At 35.9% G+C, this 17,342-nt stretch overlaps 1 protein-coding gene across 1 annotated transcript in view; it reads left to right on the forward strand.

Moving 5' to 3' along the window:
* The window catches only part of MYO16 (myosin XVI), a 313,979-nt gene that overhangs the window by 173,555 nt on the left and 123,082 nt on the right, over positions 1-17,342 (forward strand). Inside the window, exons 17-18 of the mRNA XM_026845772.1 lie at positions 14,006-14,117; positions 16,210-16,267. Coding sequence (XP_026701573.1) covers positions 14,006-14,117; positions 16,210-16,267 — 170 coding nt within the window. The remainder of the gene's footprint in view (positions 1-14,005; positions 14,118-16,209; positions 16,268-17,342) is intronic.

The following is a 17,342-nucleotide window of genomic DNA, read 5'->3' on the forward strand; positions in this document are numbered from 1 at the left end:
CATCCTGACATGCACATGCAACAGAAATGGGTCCCGAGGCAGGGGGAGACAAGTCTGGTCTTGCTGACCGTGGGAGAGCAGCCATGAATTCTCCATAACTGAACCCCGTGTTCACCATTGTGTAACTTGATGGCTGTGTGAAAAGCAGGACCCTCTGCTTACATTAAGGGAATGGCCACTAATGATTGTGGATGGTTGACTGCTAAGTAGATTACATACATAAATTAATACATATTTACTCCATTTAAAGTAGAAAGAAGAATATTCTTGCTTGGTAGAATAAGTAGGTAGAGTTAGGTACCACACCAACTCATATTCATGTGTTGTGTGAGACTTTCCTAACCCATGATAGGTAAATAATTGTTATTAATTAATTATTTTAATCCTTCTTAAAGATGTCTCATTCTTGTGTAAATAATGTGTATTTCCCAGTATTTCAAAAGTCACTAGAGTGGGTAGTGACTTGGGGGGCCTTATTTTTTTTTAGCCAGGTTAAAGGGCTGTTAAGAGGTCTTACAGTTCAGAATTACTTGGTTAGTATACATACCTGAATACACATGGCCATACCTGCATATACAGGAAGAAGAGGGCTTCTTGTAAATCAAATCCATGAAGTACAACCAGTGGTTATATGAAATTGTTTTGAAGTATATTATCAACCTTTTAAATGGATACCGATGAAAGCTATAAGCAGGTACCCAAAGCACTTTTGAAAGTTTAGATCTGATACTGTGGCTCTTAACCCAGTAAGCTTTATTTAATGAATCAGCATTTTTAAACTAGCAGACGCTGTTGGAGAAGTGCCTTGAGGCTCATAAACTTAATGACATCTACCTGGCAACTAGTGCCAAAGTAAGTCTGAAGACAGGAATACAAAATTACTCTTGGTTGTAGGAGCAAAGTTCAAATACAATTTCTGAAACATTTCAGGACATGGATTGGACCAGTTTGCACTTGCATGCAGACTGACTTACTTTCTTCACATGTTCAGCAATACTCAATGTTCGCTACATTTTTATTACTGTCATCATCATTATGCTCCTTATTCAATGTATTTTCAACTTCAAAATTATGCTTGTAAAATGGTAGTTCACAGAATTATGATCTCCTGAGTGATTCTGTCCTGTAAAATACTGAATGAGCCTGAGAAACAGTGCTGCAAGGTATACCACCTTTATGCTTTCTTCTAATGTCACCTCCAGTATGAAAAATAATATTTTGAGTCGCTCCTGTTGTGAATTCATTTTTTTATTTAATGGAATTACCCTAGATTTACATTTTTTATGTAATTTTAGGAACAGAAGGCTTGAATCTCTGATTTAAGCATATTTCACAGCAATATCAATATAATTTAAAATAAATTTTAAAAAAGGTGTACCTGAGAATAGCCTAAAGACATTTGGTATTTTGAGAATAAAGACCAAGCTGTATTTCTTCATTTTCCATTTGAGTATATTCACTGTCTGTAAAAAACTTATGTACTTCATAGTACAGGTACATTTACAGAATTACTTGAAACTTTGTCTTATGAAAATGTCAAGGCAAAACTATTTACTGAACAACACACAGACTAATATAAGCTTTCTGTGCTGAAACCAGTTTACAAAATACATTTCTTAACATATTATTTTCTTAGTTTAGAAAAATAAAAATAATGGCTGTATTCTGGCTATCACCAAATCTGTCTGCAGTGTTTAATTTATTAATATTATGCTAATATTTTACCTCTTGACATTAACAACATTATTCCTATTTTTGAAATGCCAGTTTTGGTGCTTTATTGCACTAGTCATGAGAAGATATCTGTGCACTTAAATGGTTAGCAGTAATTCCACTTCAGTGCTACTGCATAACATCGTTCTAAGGATGTAAAATTTGTTCAGATTGGAATAGGTTTAAAAGCTGGAGACAAAGGGAAAAAAAGGTGGTAAAATATGCCCCTTTTCCCTCAGAGGAAAAAGCCAGAAGCTATTCATTATCATGTTCTGTAAATGTCGTATATTTCATTGATGTCAACTGTTTTGCTTTGTCTTTATCTTGTTCCTGTTTACATATCAAACAATGCTAAGTACAAGGCAGCTTTTCCTCACTAAGCAAAATACATTGTCCTCTTATATTCAAGTGAGAGATCTAAAGAAATAAAAACGTTTGTTGTAATTTCTTATTTTGTGACTTTGTAAATATAGTAGAGATGAGTGGAATTTATCTTTGAAAGGTAATGTCTTGGGTTTACACATTTAATAAACTTCATCCCAGAAGTTTTGAAAACATTTTTTAAAACTTATGTAAAGCTATGAAGTCACTCATTCTCAGCCTGGCAACACAGTCCGATGTTTTGTTCAGCAAACAGTTTGATGTTTAGTTGTACCTGAATTAAGTCTTGAGATTTAACAGGAATAGCTAACCTTTCAGAAAAATTTGGTGTATTTCAGAGAAAAACATCACAAATATTTAGTGTGAGGGCAGTAAACTGACCTAGTTGTAAGAAAATGGGTTTATAAATGGCTTTATTTTGTCTGGAACTAACATGCATCTGAGATGATAGTGTAATTTCGCCTTAGTTTAAAGTAAAAAAGAACTGATCTGGTAATGTTGAATTTTTCTGTGATGACCATTGTTCGTCACAGTTGAACCAGGGTTACTACACTGAGCTGGATGGGAAGGAGGGATGGGGACTACAAAGGCAAAAGCCACACACTTTTCACATGATTGTGCAGGTACATGGTTCGTTGGGCAGCACTAATAAGGGGAAGGAAGGGATTTAGCTTGTTAATCCATGCTTGTTAATACAATGTCACATTAAATGACACCCACAACATGCATATTGATTGTGTTAGAGCTGGAACCTGATTATGAAATACTGTTTCATCCTCCTGTGACATTGGCTCTAGAGAATTTTCTAGCAACAAAGCATTAATTAATGAAGATTTTGGGATAAGAAAAGTCCAATTAAAACTGGCTTTCTTTTAGAGTTCGTGTAAAGAGAGGTGGAGACAAAAGATAAGTCTGTGTGGCTCATTGTGGAGTGTAGCAGAGACACCTCAGGTGATGGTGAGCAAAAAGTACCATAGCTATGTTGGGACAGTGTTCCATTTGAGGTAATTAGCCGCACTTATTGTGCTTTCTGTACTACACCTAGGTTGTATACGTATAGTTCAGGAATCCTTGTGTAATGTTGCATTGCATTTTGTAGAAGTAAATTTATGATAAAGTGATGTGCCTAGAAATTATGTAGGCAATGCTTAGGGCAGCTTGAAGTCTAAGTCTCTAGTACTGCTCACCTCCTGCTGTCTCACTTAAACACCTCCTCTACCTTTCTTTCTTTCATAGTGAATCAAAGCGCAATGTAGGGTGTCAACTAATAACTTCAAATTGTGCTTCATATTAACATTTATTGTGATACTAAGGTTCAACTGAAATCAGTGGGATGAAGCATGGATTTGAAGTTAGTTGCACATAAATATTTTGCTGAATTGGGACAATATACAGCGGAGGAATAAATCATTATTCTATTTCACAGTAATGTAAACCTGGCAAGAAAAAAGAAAGTCTTTTTCTTGTTGTTCCAGTGGCCTGAAATCATTAAATATGATGTCATGACGTACATGGTTTGTGTTTGGTTTTAGAACAATTGATGCAACATTTCACAGAAGCTAGCACTAAGAAGATACTTGTGTGCATTTTTCAATGACACATTTTAATTAAGGTCAACCTGTAATAAAAGCCTTTACAGGACTAGAACTGTGTGAATGCTTTCAATAGACATATCTGAATCCATTCAGTCTAAGTGACATGCTCTCTTGGGGATATAAACACAGTATTTCCTACCAGTTGCCTCTAAAGCTGACTCATCAACCAGCTCATGCAAAGCAAGTGACAAGTCAGTTCTATTTCCTGCCTGTCACCACAATTACAAAGAACTTGGATACCTCTGTGTGAGGGGAAGGTATGCAGAAAATCCTATCTAGGAGGAAGATGATGTTTCGAAACAGCCTGATTTCATTTCTCTGTTCTGAATTTCTTTTACTGGACAGCACATAATTGTTTTGGAGAATTACTTTATGGCAGGTCTCCACATAAATACGATATGATAGTTAAAAAAGAGTATGTATTTTTTGTTCTTTAAGTGAGAACAAAAAAGTTCTGGTTTGTATAAATAAATATTAGGACTTTTATTTGTACATTATTTTTATAAAAGAAATAAAGGATTTGTAGAAAAACCCAGAATTTCTGGTTAATAGCATGATCTGCAGTGGCTTGTATTGCATAAACAATTATTGATACAGAGTCCTGTATTTAGTTATTTGTTTAGGTTAAATATTTATTCTTTGCTCCTTCCATGTGAATTCTTTACTCACTGATCTTGAACTTCTTTTAGCAAAATAAATGTACTAATAGTGTGGTCAATTGTTCTAGAATAGGAGTTGATACTATTCTGTTTCTTTAGGGGTTACCTAAGAGAAATCCTACTAGTAGCAGAGAAATGACACATGGGCAAGTGTATCAGAATAAAAAAGCACACCATAAAAGTAATTCCTCACAGGGACCAGTTACCCTGGTATTTCAGAAAAGAACAGATTATCACATTCAGTTCTTTTCATGCATTTTTTTCTTTCTTTCTTTCACCAACTAAAGGAACATAAACAGAGAAAATTGCTATTTTCCTTTGCCCTTGGTTTGAAAAGGACCTCCAGAGATCTGGTCCAACTCTTTGTATCAAGACAGGATCTACTGTACAAACAGACAAGTTCTTGGAAAATCTGTTGCAACAACTAAACAGAAGAGAAAACTTAACTGATTCATAAGCTAATACCAGGACTGTTTTAGCTGCATTCATATTCATGTCCCCAGTTCTTGCCAGGAATATGATTCTATCATTTCTAAATCTTTAAACTTGTGATTTTCTGCCTCAGGATGATATTTGGAATAAGCAGTTTCTCTAGTGACTTTCAGCCCTATCTTTTTTCCCACTTCATACAACATAAGAACTAAGATCTAAATAAAGTAAAATTGAATTTATTTGGTGTACATTTACCTGGAAACACTGTAGAAAAAAACCCCTTTTGTTCCCTGAAGGTATTTTGTTCAAGAAATGATTGTTTTTCAGTCAATCTGCTAGACTTATGAATTAATAATTTCATGTGGAAGGTACAAAGCATTTATTGTTTAGATAAAAAATCAAGCTGAGCTGAATTAGCTTGGAGATGTTGGTGGTGGTCACAGCAGGTATCCTGACAAATATTTTGATACATCTTGCATGGGATGTCTTCCTAAATTTCAGGAGTTTGGGCCTGTGCCCTAGCTCTCCCTAAAACAATCGATAGAAGTCTTCTGACTTACCAATAATGCAATTTCTCCAGATATTTTGAAGATATTAAAAAAGAAAAAAATCATAAAAGAGGTTTTCTTTGATTTTTAGTTCATAGAGGGGCATCAAAGTGTCTGGAAATTTCCTGATGATAAATTGTTTGTATCAGTTTTTCTTAACATTGGAAGTTAATTTCTTTAAAATTGAAGTTTTCTATTTTTTTTTTTAAAAAAAAAAAAAAAAAAAAATAGAAGTTGTTGTCCAAATATTTATGCCCAAGGTGAGAAGACATTTTCCTCCTCAGGAAATAATAATGCAGTGTTATTTTAACTACTAGATAAACTAGTGAAAAGGGTTGCTGACCTAAACAGAAGAGTTACAGGGCACAAATATTCTCTTCCTATTTTGACTCATCCTTTGTTAAGGCTCTCATATTTAAGAATGTTCTGATTCTACACTGTCATCTCTTCAAATTTTAAATACTGTACATTTCTAAATAAAACTTATTTGTCCTCAGATATCTTAGTGGCTGTAAGAGCCATGTTCAAGTTATGTCTTTTAGGGACTGTTCAAAGGTCAAAGTAGTGTAACCAACAATTCAAGACCCACCTTTTTTTGGTCTTCCACTCTTTTGGGGCCAAAATTACTGGTTTGATATGAGGTTCAAAAAAATCCCAGCATGTCTGAGAAATAAGTTTAATGTGTTTCATGGGATCATAGGGATAATTCATTTTGGCAGGGACTTAGGAGGTTCCTAGTGCACCACCTGCTCCAAGCAGGGCCAGCTGTGAGATCAGATCAGGTTGTTCAGAGCTTTGTTCAGTCAAGTCTTGAAAACCTCCAAGGATGTCTGTGTCTTTGGAACCTTGCCTTTCCTGGGCTGAGCAAGCCTTGCTCACTCAACAAGCTTCCCACATCATGCCTCCAGCCCCAACCATTGAGGTGGCCCTCCACTGAGCTCACCCCGCTTTAGCAATGTCCTCTGTGTGTGTGTGTGTGTGTGTGTGTGTGTGTGTGCGCGCGCGTGCACATAAAGGTGCCTGAAATATGTAGATGTGGTCTAACAGTGAGTGCTGGGCAGGGGGGAACAGCTCCTAGGCTCCTGGCAATGCTTCTGGTGATGCAGCCCCGGATACTACTGGCCATTTCTGCTGTCTGAGCTTATTGCCAGCTTGGGCCCAGCAAACTGCCTTCGGGGCCCCCAGAACCTTTTCCCTAGAGCTGCTCCCCAGCTCATCAGCCTGTATCACTGAGAGAATTTATTCCTTCCCAACTGCAGGACTTTGCAGTTGTCTTTGCTGAATTTCATGAAGTTCCTGTTGGCCCATTGCTTCAGCCTGTAAAGGGCAGCCCTACCCTCCAGCATAATGGCTGTTCCCCCAATTTGATGTCCTATGCAAATTTGATAGAAATGCAGTATCAAAATCCAGAGGTGAGTGTTGGAAATTACCTTAATGTCTTAGTTCTAGTATGGTACCTTCATATTTTGCATGTCCTTGAAATTGGCTCATTTCTCTAAGATATGTTTCATGCTCTACCATGCTATTCTTTGTCCCTCAGGTCAGCTTTGTAAAGCAGTGGTATGTCCATGACCATGGTTTTGGGCCCAAAAGACTGGCGGACTGTAGGACTTCTTTTTGCCGTATCTTTCTCAGTCTTCTGTAGGCTACATTTAATGAAGTCTTTTGCTCCAAGTCATTTTTCTGATACATTTTTCTATTGCTTGCTTCTGGATTTTCTCTGACTGATCCTGTTTTCCTTGAAATGGCATGCCCAAAGTTTCACGTAATATTCCAGTTGAAGCTTTACCATGCTAAGTATTTTATGCCTCTCTTATTGGCATATGTAAATAAGTGTGTTGCATATATTGATTGATTTTTTGCAATATCAAAGCATATTTCATTCTCATTTAGTTTATGATAAATGGTTTTCTGATGATCCGCTGCCTAGTTGGCTTTACCTGTCTTGAATTTGTACATTTAGTTACCCCTTTGTCTTATTTTACAATTGAGTTAAATTGTATCTCTATAATAATCATGTTTGGCTTAATTCCTTGACAAAATGTTCTCTCATCTGGTCCCTGACACTTTCTCTGGCCAATAAAATAGCATAAATAACCGTATTCAGCCCCTTTTTTCTGTGTTTTTCTTTTTATATTAAAAATACTTCCTCTGTTTCTAGTCTGAGCAGAGATCAGAAGCTTTAGAATACTCTCAGACCTCAAATGGGTAAATTGTTCTGACTATAAGCAAATAGAAAATGAAGCTTTTTGCCTACAACCAGAGCTTTTTTACTGAAGAGGTTAACTGTAATTGTTGAAATCCTTATTACCACAAGCAACATTTATTGCACTGAGTTATCATTTGTAATAAAGTTTCAAGACTAACAATTAGTTTTGTATTAACTTTCCCTTATATCAAGCCTGCTATAGTCCAGAAAGTTTTACAGCAAAATACAGTTGTGTCAGCACTCATTCTCTATCAGGAAGGGAGTTAGCAGGCAGCTAGATGCTAACTTAAAAAAAAAAAAAAAATCCCTTTTCTTTCATCATAGGGCTTTATCTTAAATTTTTATAGGGACTTAGAATCACTTAATGATATAATCCTGCCAAGATTTCTCATAATTATTCATGACAGAATGTATTTACTTCAGGAAAGCCCTCTGAAAAGAAGTGTCCATCTGGCAAAACCATGCTTTCTCTTCTTCTCTAATTGGAACCCAACTTTAACTGTCCTGACAAAAGGGAATTGGTGATGAAGTGGACGCAACCTACTAATCTCTTTCAGACAGCTTCATTGTCAAATATGAGTTGAACCACTGTAATGAACCAGACAGTTCTGTATGATAAACAGCAATAATATATATAGGTACATGGCATAAAGTGGCTATTCTTATAGAATTCTTGAACATTTCAAGTGTCAGACTTTACAAATTCAAAGTGGTTAGGTGTTGGGATAGTGTTTTGATAATTTCTTCTTTACTCTGTTAATGAAATATCAAATTTCATAAAAGTCCTTAGGAAGGCTTGCTACTGCAAGTCCCTGTGGCAATCCTTGGGATCTCTGCGGTCAGCGTTGTGTACCAAGGTCTTCTTTTCTCACTTCACCACTGTAAACAATACAGCTTGAAGTACTTTATGACTCCAGTTGTCTAAAGAGTTGATTGCTGCAAAATATCATTTATTTGTCAACCTTTATTTGCTAGAGATCAGAAAAGTTCCCTATTTGACATACATCAGCAGTTCAGATCTCCCTTGAAACACTGATAACCACAGTCTGTAGACTTTGATGACTGTAGCCAGGAAGTTTATAGATATATTGAATTCTGATCAGAATGTGAACCAGCTTTTCAAGATTGGGGAGTAAATCCAGGACCAAAAGGTGATTTTTTTCTGGCTTTGCTTTGACTATGCTTCAAAATATCAAGAAAACTTATTTTTTAAAGCCTGTAGTGGTTTTGAGCTTCCCACCGAAAGAAGGTAAATGTTCCTGATTGGACTGTACTAAGCTTTTCTGCCTTGGTAGGAGGCAGAACAGGGAAGCTGAAGCACTTACTTACCCGGGATGTGAAACATGAAGGTTCAGTATCCCCTCATGCGCTGGATGCTTTGAACTCACTTTGGAATTGGGAAGCTCCAGATCTTTTCTCTGGGTCACACTGACTATGAGACAGTAACCAGAAAAGGGGTACTCCTCTTTTCAATTAAATCCCCTAATTATAAAATTTGGAAGTTGTTTATTTTTCTCTCTTCACAGATTTTGTAAAAACATAACAGTTCTAACAGGAAAGACAGAATAAAAAGACTCACCTTTTGTAATAATTTTATGAGTCTTACTTTTTATTTCCTTTGCTTTTCTTGTAAGGAAATGAAATTACATGTTTTGTTTATGTTCAGTGAGGCAGATTACTTCATTTGATAATAAATGCTATTGGGTGACAGTTCAAAAGAAATTAAATGAACTTAAATGCAATCCAAATCAAATATTGTTTTGCTGAGCTTTTGGCAGAGCAGCAAACTGATAGTCAAAACTTTCTCTTTAGTTTCAGCTCCTTCTTATTTGCTCAATCATCTAAGCAAACAATAACCAGTAGGGTTATGTAAGAAATTTTGAAATATGCATATGTTACAAAAGCTCAGTATTGTTCAGGTAAGCTGACATTTGTTCCTATGTATTTCATCTTTATATTTGAGATCTATGTACCAAATTACAAACTTTACTGCAGGTATAATTTGAATAATACAAGTTACAATGATGTATAATAATTATAATAAGAATGATATGGTAAACATGTAATTGTTGACTTATATGAGTAGTTAATAGATACAGAATTTAATGTCATAGTAAGTACTTATTTTAAAATTCTTGGACACACCAGTCACACCCCTACCTGAAAATTTGATCTATGAAATCATTCAAGTGATGGATGAAAAACTGTGTATTATGATAAGCAACATACTGGAAAATTACAACCATAGATATTTTTTCTTCTAGCCTTTTTTTTTTTTTTTCTTTGATAGACTAGAATAGATGAGATTGCTACAATGCTGCAAATTAGAACTATTAGAAGAAAAATCAGAAAGTCTTTTACAGAGAGACAAAACGTGTCTTTCTAATGCAGCATTGTGTTTTACTGAAAGTGACTATACTACAATTATTAATCAATTTATCTTCTTAAAAAAAACACAACAGTTTGTGGATCAGTAACTTTCTTCTTTTTTGAAATAAATGGTCACTGATCACACATCCTTAAAAATGTTTTGTAGGCTGATAAACTGTCTGTTGAGAGTACTAGTCTGATGCAAATGTTGACATGGCAGCATTTAAACAAATGGTTCAACAGTCAGTAGAAAGGAGTTAATTATTAGAACTGCATACATTGGTTCATCACTTTTACCAGAGATATAAATATCATTTGTCTGAGCAGCTACCTTCAACTAAAAGGTTCGACTTCAGCCAAAATCTGAGAATCTTTTTCTAAAGCTTCAGTAAGCTAATATTAATGTGCATTTGCAGAATTAATTTGCACACAGAGATATGCAAGTAAGGCTAATAAAACTATGATAAGTAAGTCCACCATTGGTGCACAGTCTGCATGCATTAGATATTGGGGAACATCATCTCTGGCTTGTATAGCAGTAGTACCCCTTTTACTAAAATTTTCAGCAACAAGGAATTCAGGAGTCACCAGGTCTGGTTTGCATTTTTAACACAGACTACCTCATTGGAAACAAATAGGAGCATTACACACTAGCAACGGCACAGGTTTTCTTAAATGTGATGACTATAACACTACAGTTTGCAATAACAAAAATCTAAGTGAAAATAATAACTAGAAGCTCCATAATAGGTTCACAGTGGAAATTTTAAGCAGTTTAATGCCTCTTCATCACTAGCAATGCAATTCTATCTAGGCCATTTGAATGTCAAAAGACAAAAAAGCACTATAAATATGAGGAAAGCTACAGATATTGAAAAAATAAAAGTTTACATTTTATGGAATAATGATATATCTGCAGTGAAAGAATGTTTCATTATTATTAGGACTTTTGCACTGTGACACATCTCTCTCCCCTTTCCTTGTTTTTGTAGAAGAGGTAACAACTTAAAATTTGTTCTGGACTTTGTTTTTTAAGCATAAATAAGTGATAGTAGTAATATTAATACAAAGGGTGTGTCAAACCCTTTTCATCCTCAGGGCCTTTAAGGTGGAAAGAAGGAGATGCCAGGCAACTGTTTTACAAGCAAAAAAAATCATTTGTATTTCTATCTAAATGTCACTATGTTTTTGAGGTAGAATGAACTTAACAATTAGAGAAATATGATTCCTTGTACAGCTAGTATATATTATATCCCCACTCTACTACACTATATACTATATATTTTCTGCATTTTGGGGGAGTTGTATGATATCTATCAACAGTTCCAAGTACTCTATACAATTAATCCATCCTTAATATGCATATACTTTGTATTATAAACATATAACAGTTGAAAGTGCATATCTTCAAAGCAATTTTCATATTTCATTAGTCCCTAAATAGTTTGGAAAATGAGTGGGCCTTATGACATGTTATAAAAGAATTTAATTGCCTTTAGACAGGGGAAACTGATTCTAAATTGAAGCGCACCTTAGAAAACGTCCAACTGCAGCCATTTCCAAGGGCACCAGCACATCTGCTGATTAAAACTTCAGAAGATTTATACGGGGAAAGTCAGATTCTCTTCCAACAGGCATGTATCAGCAGATGCTGCAGTTTATGGACGGGTGGTTGGAGCCACAGGCACCTGGTTTGGCAAGGACCCAGTTTGCCCCCTGCTGTATCAGCAAGTGCTTGTGCTGAAGGCAAGAACTGACGTGTGTTGGTTCATATCACAGCTCAGGTCTTTCCTCCAAGGGAGTGAGCATTCTGGGACATTGCTGTTCCATGGCCTGCTTTGGTATGTCTTGGTAGTGTGTGAACACCTTTTTGCTACAACGACACCCACTAAAACTTTAACTATGCTAAAAAGTGCTGGGTTTTAACCAGCTTAAATGGGGTTGCTTAAATAAGAGAAGCATGCAATATTCTCTTCACAGGACAGGAAAGAGTATCCTCTGCTCAGTACATAAAGGGAGAGACAAAGAGTTATTTATGGAGAAAATCAGTGAGGACACTTTTTTGCAGAAATGGCCATAAGCTTCCAACTCCTCCAACTATTCAACAATAGGATGTTGTGACAGCAGAGTAGCTGCTGCTGTAAATCTCCTAATTATGGATAAAAATGCCACCAACACACGATGCACAACACTAAACTGGTATAATCTCACACAGCAGTTCAGAACAGTGGAAAATTTTCTGCTGGATTAACCTTTATATCAGTAGGTTCTATGCCAGATTCAGTATCAGATGTATTCTAGCCTCCTTTTGAAACCTACAGGCAATGTAAAAAACCCCAGAAAAAAAACAAACCAAAACAAAACATAAAGCTGGCATATACTTTGCATCATCTGCTCTAGCTAATTTGACAGCTGTGCTATCCTTGTATCTTCCTGATCTGGATAAAATTAATGTTTTTAGTAACCTCAAGGAAATGGTGCGGAGCTCTGGCAGTGATGCTCACAGACCCGTGTTCTCAAAGGTTGTGTTAATTCACTGGCTTTAGCCACTGATGTGAGGCTTGTTTGTACTTGAGATACCTGCTGAGTTCTCTTGTGTGTGCAAAAAGTGCTTATGTTCCCAGGCACACAGTTTTTTCCTCATCATTCTTCCTCTGCCCACCTGCTGGGGTAACTTATGCCATTATCACTACAAGGGAAATCCACATTGGTAATTCTGGTATCAATTCACTAAAAATGCACTCTGCATTGCATTGCATATACCTCATAAAGGACATTATCAGTTAGAAAAGTGCAAACAATAAACCGTTCTTCCATGTGTTTCGAAAAACTACATGCATTCACGTAAAAGGCCACCTTTACAAGAGCTATCACCCTTACTAGAGCATTGCTAGATTTTTTGTGGTAATAGGAATTTTATTTTGAAAGTGTCTCCTCTATGGTGCAATTAGAATAGGATTGTGAACAAGAATTGCCAGAAATTAAACTAGCATTGTTTCCCATCTTTATCTGACAGCATGGACTGAGCATTATTAGAGAGCAGAATAATTGTGGGGAATTTTTGTTGTTTGTGGTGAAGAGATGCGGGGTGGAGTGTTGGTAAATTGTCCACCTTTGTTGGTGGTGTGATGATGATGTTTTGATTTAGGTGTTGGGAATTCTTTTGTTGATGTAAGTGCCCTTTGTAAAGACTGTAGATTGTACGATAAATGTGTATTTTAATAATGATAATTTAATGATAATGACAAAAGAAGAAATATTTTTACATTCTCAGCATGATGTAAATAAAAATCAGATCCCATAAGATATTCAGACACCTCATTCTTAGGTATTTTAGCTATGTGAAGATACCTGAATACTTTTAAAAATCTGGCCCATAGAATTTCAAGAAGGTCAGAATACATTCCTGTAAAGGTTAGATTGCTGCTCTTCAGTAGTCTGCTGTATTATAGTTTTTGATTATTCTGTTTTGTCACTACTCTTTATGTTGGTTCTGTTTTTCCTTTCCTGAGTTAGCTGCTGCACTAGGTGTCTCTCTTCTAATTATTTTTGGGAAGGTCTGTGAAATTTCTTTTTGCTTCACAGTGTGCAAAGAAGTAGAGCTTAAGGGCTGTACACTTACTACTCTCTGTATTTAGTTACTACTTTTTTCTAAGAGATGCTGAGTATACCTGTCACCCATTCAGCTGCTAAAAGAGAGAATGATCATCATGGGATCAGGCAGATAAGTGATGATCTTCTCCCTAACCATCAGGAGGGGAATATAAAGCAGTCAGAGTTATCAGAGGATCTTCTCAAATCTTACTTCTGAAGGGGAATCTCTGGTAGTGAAAGAATGGCAAAACTGTCATTTTTGGTATAAATTAAATCTGAAGTTTTAGCTTACATGTAGGGCTAAAGTTGGCAGGGGGGAGCCTTAAGCTAAAGTTTAAGGAAAAATATAAGGAGCATTCTGTCACTGGTATCAGTCCTTCCAAAGGCTGAGAAAAATCCATAATAAACCATGGTTAGAAGGACAAAGTTGGCTTTTAACCACAAAAGTTTGATTGTGCACCAGCCTTGTAAAAATACTATGTATGTTCTTTTTCCTCTGTGCAGGTATCTAAGCCAGACTGTACTGGAAGAGGCAATGTTAACAGCCAACCCTCAAAACAGAGAGAAATTAGCAATATTGAAGCAAGCTCTAGCTGCTATGGGATTCAATAGCCTGGTAAGTTACACAAGCTTATGTTATTTGTGGCTAAAATCACCATGTTAGTTAAAAGTAGGTCATAAGGAACTCTTACTGATAACCTTTTGTGGGGAAAAGAAGTGCCATTCCGTCTTTCTGTTTTTTTCTGTTGGTTAAGACCTTGAAACAGTATGCAGTACTAGTTCACTCCAGGGAAATTACTGTAATCACTTTTAATTAGACACAGCACCAACAATGTAAATCTTTTTCATTCTTAAAGATTCACAAAACAGCTTCAAGGTATAATACTCTGAACAATTAAATTACATAGATAAAAAGAAACAATCAAATCCCATATGACTGAAACCTCATAAAACCCACAGGAATTTTTCCCTCTTCCTGATTATCTCCCTGTCCCTTTTAATTCTGTGAAACACATTCCAAATGCCTTTGCTAGCAGCACCTGAAAAGAAGTAAATACATATTTAGTTAAAGAAAATTAGAGCTGGGTAACTTGAAAGAGCTGGCTTAACCCCCCAAAAAAGCAACAAGAAGATGGGTCTGATGTTTGTCTTTAAACCTATAAAGCTAATGAGGAAGATAATTTGGAAAGTTAATCAAGAGTTTCTGGAGAACAGAGATGTGATGGGAATCAGAAGAAATGGAGGGCTGAGTGTAAGAACTCATGTAAACTATGTAATTCCCTTCAGGATACTAGAATATTTAGCAAACTCCCCATATTCCTTACCTATGTATATGCACACTGTAGCTGGGACACTTCTGAAAAACAAATGCATAAGCAACAGTAGTTCTAGAAGGAGGTAAAAACTTATTCACCCCTACGTGATATCTAGTGTCATAAGAAAAAGCGGAGTAAAAGTTAGTGTAACAGTATGTTAAATTATCATAAGAGGTGACAGATGGGCAACGGTTGTAATAAAAAGGGATCAAGGGCTATCAGCAAAAAGAGCCCTTTGAGTTTCTGAAGATGTTATTTAGGTGTGAGGTAGAATTCTGTGGTGATGGTACATCATGTAGCTGTTTGGTATTCCCTAGTGAAAGTAGTAGCAAATGTTCTTTGGTAACCTATGCCACCTTTTAAAATAGAATAAGGTTTTCCCATGAATATTCACATGGCCATGTACAAAATTGAACATATATGGCTATATTTGACAGAATTATTCCTTACTCTTAGTGGCTCAAGCTCTGCACCTGTAGACTTCAGCAGCAAACATTCCAGGCACTTCTGTATTTAGCCCACTGTTCACAGATGAGTGGATCTTCCTAGCTCTTTCATGAACATTTCTGTTCTGTTGAGGAACAGGTTCAGCTCATAAATAAATAATTGAATGCATAATGAATCATGTTTTAGAAGCCTGCAGAAACTGTCTGAGAACACCTTACATACAGTATTCTTTTGGATCCCGCACTTGACTTTGCTCAGAGTTCTTGAAAGGAAGTAAATTGCCTTTCAGCAAAGTGTAAACCATCTTTATGGATCCTCTATATCTGGGCAACATTAGAACAATCTGTGGATTAGAGATCTGTGGAGCTCCAGAGTACTGCAGGCTGATCTCCTGTGCTGGAGGTTAGAGGAGATTCTGAGGTTAAAACACATCTAAAATTTCTGCCCATTACTTCTGAGGTAGTTGGAAATGTCTTTATATATTATTCCTTGACCATCTAGGTACATTTAATGATAGAGTAGATTCTCTTTTTGAAGAACTACGTAAAAATTCCTTAGCAGTAATGGTATCTTGTAAAGTACGTTAAAGTTTATTAACAAATTGTTTTAAGTTGAGGGAACATGCATCTTAGAGCACAATGAGGAAGTGTTTGGGAATCTGGAATGTGAACTAAACCCGAGGCCTTACCAAAATCACCAGAACAAACAGCTATTCCAGCCTGCTGCAATTGTGTGCTGTACAGTCACCCCCAAACCAGTTCCAAACAAGCAAAGAAACAAGCAAGAATTATGCTGTACAAGTGTGCCATTCCATCTTGCTTAAGAGGCCTTCCCAAGAAAATATAGCACTCTAGTTTGAATGCCATATTAGCATCAGAGTTCTTCTATTGTAAGAGCTATCTTATTCAGACTTTTCCTATATATATTGCTTTTCTTAATCTTCAGCTTTGGTACTGTGTAATAGAAAAATATACTGTTGCCCTATTTATATCTATCTCATACAGTAAGAGATTGAAGTTCCTGTCTTAAAATGTAGTTTAGAAAATCAAACTTGCTTAAACAGCATCAGAGATCCTGTAGTCTGTATCACAGAAAGACTGTAAGCTTTTTTTTAATATCCTCTGATTTGGAGCATATTATTAGAGAAAGGAACAAGAATAAGAAAAGCTTTTTTTTTGACCTGTTGCTTTTGAAAACTGATGAAAAGTCATCCAAGCTTGGTTTCAGTGTGTTGGGAAGTCATTGCTGTTGCCTGAGAATAAGGAGGAAGTATTGGCTAAGTATTTAATTTGCAGTTTAATTTTTAATCTTACTCTGCAAATTCCAGTAAGTGAGACTTCTGTCACCTCTACTGTTTCAGTAGAATCAGGTTCCAAACATTATTTTACAAAAATATTTCAAGAATTCTCCATTAACTTCCCTGTGCATAATGCCGTGTAATGCTATAGTGGATATCAGGTCTCTTGGTTTATGAATTTAAGGGAACACCATTGTTACATAACTGACCTTAAAAAAAACTTCCAAAAATGTACAATGTTTTCCATGTTTTAGCGTTTTTGGTTCAAATTTCATGGATCATTTTTCTCCTTTAATTTAAAAAACAAAAGACAAACAAAAACAAGCAAAGACAAACAAACAAACAAAAAAAAACCCAAGAAAATTAGTCCTCTCCTTGCTGTCGTAAAAATGATGCCAGGAAAAATCTAGCCCTAGATAACTGCTTCACAGCCTTAGCGGTATCAGAACATAGCATGCAATCATGGAGGAAAGTCTGTGGTTCGGGAAGGTTGCTTTCGGTTTTTTTAGACCTTAACTACAGCTTTTACTGCCAGCAACCTGTTACAATTTAGAGATAGACACTTTGTTTTTGAATGCAGTTGGCTGAGGGAAAAACAAACCTTGTTATTCCCAGATACAGAAAATGTTTTCATGGAAATTCTCTATGGAGAAGATACATTTATTTCTTGCAGAAATAATGCATCCATAAAAGATATTTCAGTATTTTTGATCATAGTCTGAAAAACTGTCTTAATTCAGTACTTGATGTGATTTATATTAAAACGAAAAAAAAAAAAAAA

This window comes from Athene cunicularia (assembly GCF_003259725.1).
Source record: "Athene cunicularia isolate RWA chromosome 1 unlocalized genomic scaffold, athCun1 chr1_part1, whole genome shotgun sequence".
NCBI lineage: Eukaryota > Metazoa > Chordata > Aves > Strigiformes > Strigidae > Athene > Athene cunicularia.